This window comes from Leptopilina boulardi, unplaced genomic scaffold, assembly GCF_019393585.1.
Source record: "Leptopilina boulardi isolate dan_hultmark-lab unplaced genomic scaffold, ZJU_Lbou_2.1 LbouV2_125, whole genome shotgun sequence".
NCBI lineage: Eukaryota > Metazoa > Arthropoda > Insecta > Hymenoptera > Figitidae > Leptopilina > Leptopilina boulardi.
In genome coordinates, this window is record NW_026137669.1 from 540,905 (window position 1) to 548,174 (window position 7,270).

Here is a 7,270-nt window from a genome sequence, read left to right on the forward strand (position 1 = left end):
AAAACAAAATTTAAAAAAAATTATTTCTGAAAATTTTATATTTATTCTGTCATATTATATACATATATCTGCTGATACAATTATTTAGAAAGAAAATATTAAAAAATAGAGAAATATGTTACTGATAAAAAGGTTTCAAGATAAAGTTGACTTTTAATACGTTAAATAAAAAATAACATTATATATGTATATTTAACAACATTTAAACATAAAGAAATGAAATTATTATTTGATTTTTAACTTGTAATTTATGTAGAAACGAATTAAAATTTTAAGACTTAAACAAATGGATAAACGTAAACATTTTTGCACTTATTATTATTTAATCACTACATAAATAATATTCTATTGATAATGTTAACCAGTACCTATAAAAATCTATTTATGCTTATAATTTAATTTTTATTAAATTGTTTTGTTACATTTGATGTCATTTCATTTATTAAAACACGGTAATAACAATAAAATAATTATACTGGGGTTGCAATCAAAACAAATAAGTATCGTCAAAGCTTCCGTAAGAAACGGATACGGAACACGCTACAAAGCACACTACGAGGCACGCATCGAAGCACCCTCCACTGAACTATATATATCTGGAATGCTGTCTGCCATTGAAAATCGCGAACTGTGAGAGAGGGCTGATTCTTGCATTCCCCTCTTTGTCGGTACAGGTCCATTAGAAAATATTTAGCAGTATGTATACGTGAACATGACATAACACAGTTAACAGTAAACTTTTGGAACGTATTGTACTACGCCTGCGCAGTTTAGCAAGAGAAGGAGAGGGATACAAGAATCAGACCTCTCTCTCGGTTCACGACCATCAATCCTGGTCAGACATCATTCCAGATATATAGAGTTCCAGCAGTGGTTCGGTCTGATACTACTCCATGGTTACAGCCCTCATCACCAGAGATTCGAGACCTGTTCATAGGACCGTGGTAGAATGATAGAAATGGCGCCAAGTTCTGATGTTAATTTTGTTACTTATTTTAAAAATCATAATAAAGTGCGAGAACAACAAAGTCATACAGCAAAAGTTCACAGCGTTGGATGGAGTTGCGATGGAAAGTATTTAGCTTCTGGTTCTTTTGACAAATGCGTTTGCGTTTTTTTACTTAGCACCGATCGTCTGGTAAATATTTATTTTCAAAAAAATTTTTCAACATTGTTTAAAGATAATTTTTTAGAAAAAATTTTTCTCTTAAAAAATTTCATTTTGTCAGATATTAGAAACAAATAATAAAAATAATAAAATCATAGAATAAAGAAAATAAACTTCAGGTATAATTTGTAGAATAGGTTATGTTTACATTTTTACGAAGTGTTCTTGGAAAAGTGCTGTGCTTGCCTACAGATCATGATCCGTGTCACAAAAAGGTGCTCAATTGCGTTCAAGTGTAATTATGAACAAAACTAAGAAAAATTATTTTTAAAAAACTTGCCATTAAGCACGACTGAGTGATCTGGATCATGATCCGTGGATACCACGAAAACACCCATTGAATACACTTTTAATTTTTTATATTTATTTTCAGAAAAAGTTGCCTTTAAACTTATTTACGAAGATTAAATAAGAATTATTTAAAACGTAAACATTGCGCAGCGACTGAGGCAATTGCACCCTCATAAGACAAGGACGCATCATTATGTTCTAAAAATCATTAGTTAGAATTTTCATTTTCGGGAAATTCATTTGTCATAATTTTTTATTTGTTCGAATTATTATTTTGCAGAATTTTCATAAAAACTATTTTCTATATTACAGAATTTTTATATAACCGAAAATTCACTTCACTGAATTTTTATTTGCACAAATTTTCATTTAACATAAAATTTTAAAGAATTTTTATAGGGTAGAATTTCATTGCATAGAATTTTCTTACAGATGAATTTTCATTTGTTGAAATTATTATTTGATATAATATGCATTTAACCGATTTTTCGTACTACAGAATTTTTATTTAACCCGAAAAATAATTTAATAGAATTTCTAATTTCATTTATTCGAAATTGCAAATGGCCGAACAAATAATCAACAGAAAGATTCGTCGAGATTTTTAAAATCCACCAATAAAAAATTATCTATAAAATTGTGATTGGTTGATTTTAAAAATCGCGCCGAAATCTTTCTGTCGATTGTTTGTTCGGACAAATGAAAATTCTATCAATTGGAAATTTTGTTAAATGATTTTCGGTTTTATAAAAATTCTGTAACATAAAAAATCGTTTTGATGAAAATTCTGCAAAATACTAATTCGAACAAATGAAAATTCTAACTAATGATTTTTATAACATAATCATGCGTCCCAAAATATCGTATAACCTTAGCTGTACACCGACTGAGTCATTTACTTTAAAAACACATTTGTAAATGTGTTCTTGAATGTGTAATTTTTTAAAATTGTTTCTTCTTCGAATATGTTCTGAACAATATAATGTAATTAAAAGTTATTAAATTTGAATTTGTTCAATTTTGTTAAGAAAGAAATTAATTTCAATTCCAATATGCACACAAAGATTCAAATTTAGCTTGGCTGAAATATATGTTTTTTTAAAATTTATATTCACCGAAATCTTGTTCTAAATATAGCTATCATATGAATAGATAAGTTTCAAATACTTGATAGTTAAAGCAAAATATTTTAATATATTTTTACTTAGAAATTATGTAAAATAATGATATTTATTATTAACTAATAACTTAAAGTAATAGTAGATATTCTTTATAATCTCCTTCAATATTTTTAGAAACAAGAAACCACATTTCGTGGTCATCTCGGAAGTGTTGATCAACTTTGTTGGCACGCTTTTCATCCAGAGTTATTATCGACAGCGAGTGGTGATAAGACAGTGCGAATATGGGATATGAGATCTCAAAAATGTACAGCAAATATTGGAACCAGAGGTGAAAATATAAATATTTCCTGGTCTCCAGATGGAAATACGATAGCTGTTGGAAATAAGGAAGATCTTGTCACGTTTATTGATGCCAGAGCACAGAAAATTAGAGCTGAGGAGCAGTTTAATTTTGAAGTAAGTTTCCAGAAGAGAATTTTAAATTTTAGAGTAGAGTGGATCAAAGTAATTAATTTTTTATACTTCCAACTGATGTTCTGAATCCAGAACCAATGAAATAAAAAAGTTACACAACTAAATGAAGCGCAGTGTATTTATAAAACTTCTAACATTTACGATTTTATTTTAAAAAACAAGTACAATTAGTTTATTTAAAAATTTACAAAATTGTTATATGCACCATTCGAAAGAGAGGTTTTGGGCACATAAGAAATGTTTATTGCAAAATTTTTTCCATAAAGTTTAAATTCTAAAATACTGTGTCAAACTTTGACAAAAATTATTTTTAAGCATCCCCCTAAATCCAATTACCTGTTTCTTTTTAGTTTTTAGCTACAGTCCAAAAACTATCAAAAAAATTTTTTTTCAATCGCTGCCATTTTCTTATTTTTAATATTTTTTATCGGGGTTAGGGGGATGCTTAAAAAAATGTTGTTCCTTTAAATAAAGTAATAAGCGAGAAATGTTTTTTTCTTGAAACCATTTTTACAGCTTGAATAGTGTAATACTACATTAAGTGTACAAGAAATATTAAGTTCAAAGTACGCAATTTCTGTATTTTTGCGCAACTTTATATGTACCTCCGTTAAAATAAAAAAAAGATATTGAACTTTTACATTTAAATCGAACCAGTATTTTTTGAAATCCTGATGAAATAGGTAGCTTTAGAGTCCAAATTCATGCTCAGTGCGAAATATATTTTTAGCAAAACTATGTAAATACTTTAACCGAGCGAGGAATATATTCTTAGAAAAGATTTCTTCACATTTGATATTATATTAAAAGTTGTAATTTTTGTACATTGAATTTAATTCGTTGTTAATTTTCAAGGTGAACGAGATTTCTTGGAATAAAGACTCTGACACATTTTACTTGACCAATGGACAAGGTTGTGTACACATTTTAAGTTATCCAGATTTGGAATTACTTCATGTAATCAAGGCTCATCCGGGTACATGTATTTGTATTGAATTTGATCCTACTGGGCGATATTTTGCAACAGGATCAGCTGACGCTCTTGTATCTCTTTGGGATGCCGAAGAATTGTGCTGTTTGAGAACTTTTTCAAGACTGGAATGGCCAGTGAGAACAATTTCTTTCTCCTACGATGGAATGCTCCTTGCTGCAGCATCCGAAGATCTTGTAATTGATGTTGGAGAAGTTGAAACAGGAGAAAAAATAACTGATATTCCTGTAGAGGCTGCAACATTTACTGTAGCATGGCATCCCAAACAGTATTTATTAGCTTACGCTTGTGATGATAAAGATACATACGACAGGAAAAGAGACGCTGGAAGTTTAAAAGTATTTGGATTTCCAAATGAATAAAAAAGTGCCATTTATTGTAAGAAGTAACATATAAGTATAACGGTTAGAATTTATAAGTTAAAATATAGTGGAAACTATACATTCTTTTAATTTGCAATTTTGAAAGAAAAATTTCCCAAAATTAATTATTTTCTCATGTAAATAATTTTGAATTTTACAGTTTAATAAAAATATATAAATTAATAAAATTTGATTCACATTTTTTCAGTTTTTACAATTTTAAAGAAGTGGTATTACTACATTAAATAATTTAATTTGCGTAAAGACTCCCCTATAGAATAATCGTAATGCATAATTTTAATGTTTTAGGTCATATAAGGGTCATTTTACGTGATGCGGACAATCCTGATCTTAGTTTGTTTTTCAATATTTTAAGTTTATTAAAAATCCATTAAACGAAACAAATAGGTTGTGGACTTTTTAGTTTTAATTAGATTAATTTTAACTTTAAAAATTGGAAATTTTTTTTTAATGATTTAAAAGTTATTTAATTTACACAAAGTAGCGCAAGTAGAATTCGGGGTTTAAGTTCACGACGCTAATCCCAATTCGACTTGCACTATTTTGTACAAATTAAATAACTTTTAAACCATTAAATATAACATTCTACAATTTATTATTTATTTATTTAAAATTTGATTCTCAATTTTTAAAGTTAAAATTTATCTAATCTTCAAATTAATAAATGTACAAGGAAAGAAGAATGTATTGAATGTTACTACGATATAAATTACTGTAATATTTAAAAGAAAAATTGAAAACAAGCTAAGATCTCTATACGCCAATAAAATCAATTTCTTGTAACTAGAATTGATTGATTTGATTGGCTTGATACTTTGATAAATTGTTGTCCTATATGAAAGTAACAAAATCGTAAAATATAAACTCATTTAAAAATAAATTAAAAATTTGTCAATAGAATTTTTTGAAGGGTTTTTCATGTACTTTTCAATGCAAAAAAATGTTATACCACTTTTCTTATTGAAGCCAGAATAGTAAAAATAAAAAGGACACTATATTTATGTAAGGGTTTGTTTAATAATGTTTTTTATAATGTACAAGAATAATGTGTAAGTTACAGAAGAAAGAGACTAACTGAGAGGGTGACGACGAACAAAGGTTCAAAAGTTTTACACAAACAATATAGATGTCGCCACATCAATCAAATTTAAACTTCAAAGATTGTCATATCAATTAAACATTTCAATTAAATATTTTGTTAAATATTATCAAATATCTCAAGTAGCACGTAATATAACTGGTTAATATTACTGTAATGTAACTGCAATATTACAGTAATATTACTGTATAATATTACGTGCTACTTGGGATTATTTTTAATTTTTTGAGAGAAAATGTAAAACAAGGAGGGGGTCCTTTATGTTTATTTCATAAACATTTTGCTTCCTCGTAGAGGAAGCTATGAATTACTCTAATTCAATTAATTGATTTAAAACATTTCGAGTTAAAAACTGATTTAAATTAATTAAATTTTTTGAAAAATTAAGAAAATTTTAAATCATTTTGGGTGTAACACTTTATATATACGAATCGATTAGTCTTAATGCAAGGAATTCAATTATTTTATGTATTAAGGGGGTAGTCTGGTGTTTCGATGCCTTTTTGGGAGCTTATTTCAGGATTTTTTTTTATTATAAAATAAAATATAATCACACCAAATCTTTTTACTTCGTTTTATTCTAATCATGAAGTGTTGAAAAAAATTATAATCGATTATTTTTACTAGATTTTGTTATTTATATTTAATATTAATGTTTATAACAAAAAAATGCTGGCGCAGATGATTAACAAAAATCTATCCGACCGATTGTTCCAATTTTTTTACAGCTTATTATACACACGCATGGCTCTGGCCCGTACTAGAATAAAACATTTTTGTTAGTAAATAACAAAATAGCGGACTATATAAGCAAAAAGATTCAAAAATTGTCTCTTTTTTTATTGACAAAAAGTTAAAAATAAAAAAAAGTTATCATTAAAATTGCGTAATTCTAGTACGGGCCACAGCCATACTTGTGTAAAATAAGCTAAAAAAAAATTGGAGCAATCGATCGAACAGACTTTTGTAAATCACCTGCGCCAGCATTTTTTTGATATAAACATTAATATTAAATATAAATAACAATGTCTAGTAAAAAATAATCGATTATAATTTTTTTCAACACTTCAAAAGGAGAATAAACAAGTAGGGTGTCCTTTATGTTCATTTCATGAACATTTTGCTTCCTCATTATATGATGCAAAAAATTTGCTTCCTCATGGAGGAAGCAGTAACACTGAAATTAATATACATAAAAAAATTGTGTTTGTTTAAATTCAAGTTTAAACATAAAATTATTGCATTCCTTGCATTATAATAAATCGATTGGTATGTATGATATATATTTAAATTATTATTATTATTATTTAAATTGAAAGAGTTAATGAAAGTTTAAAAAAAGGAATACAATTATTTTATATTTGAACATGAATTTAAATAAACACAAAATTTCTTTGTTAAAATGTAAATTTTTTATTTTTTAACTTTCATTAATTGTTTTAATTTAACGCAAATGTATACTTTAAACATACCAGTCGATTCGTTTCAATGCAAGGAATACAATTATTTTATGTTTAAACTTGAATTTAAATAAAAACACAATTTTTTAGCTAAGACGTAGGGGAGACCGGGGCTGAAAGTGCCGATTTTGAGAAAACTAAAGAAAATACTAGTAAAATGACAACTTTTTATTTTACTTCATAGTCTATCTTTTGTGAAATTTAATGTAGTTTTTGAATCCAGTATTATTTTTTGATAATATTGAATAGTTTTTTTGTAAAAATTGATTTTCTGCAGCGA

At 27.0% G+C, this 7,270-nt stretch overlaps 1 protein-coding gene across 1 annotated transcript; it reads left to right on the forward strand.

The window, feature by feature from the left end:
- Positions 1-861: 861 nt before the first annotated feature.
- LOC127291118 (THO complex subunit 3) lies at positions 862-4,598 on the forward strand. Its single transcript, XM_051320038.1, has 3 exons — positions 862-1,138; positions 2,755-3,039; positions 3,913-4,598. Exons 1-3 carry the CDS (start codon positions 950-952, stop codon positions 4,408-4,410), a joined length of 972 nt encoding a protein of 323 aa, XP_051175995.1. The 5' UTR covers positions 862-949; the 3' UTR covers positions 4,411-4,598.
- Positions 4,599-7,270: the final 2,672 nt, after the last annotated feature.

Excerpts from the sequence above, each read along its gene's own strand:
- LOC127291118 (XM_051320038.1), top strand. The coding sequence starts at position 950 with ATGATAGAAATGGCGCCAAGTTCTGATGTTAATTTTGTTACTTATTTT. Across the intron at positions 1,139-2,754 it reads TACTTAGCACCGATCGTCTG|AAACAAGAAACCACATTTCG; the intron begins GTAAATATTTAT and ends CAATATTTTTAG. Across the intron at positions 3,040-3,912 it reads AGGAGCAGTTTAATTTTGAA|GTGAACGAGATTTCTTGGAA; the intron begins GTAAGTTTCCAG and ends TTAATTTTCAAG.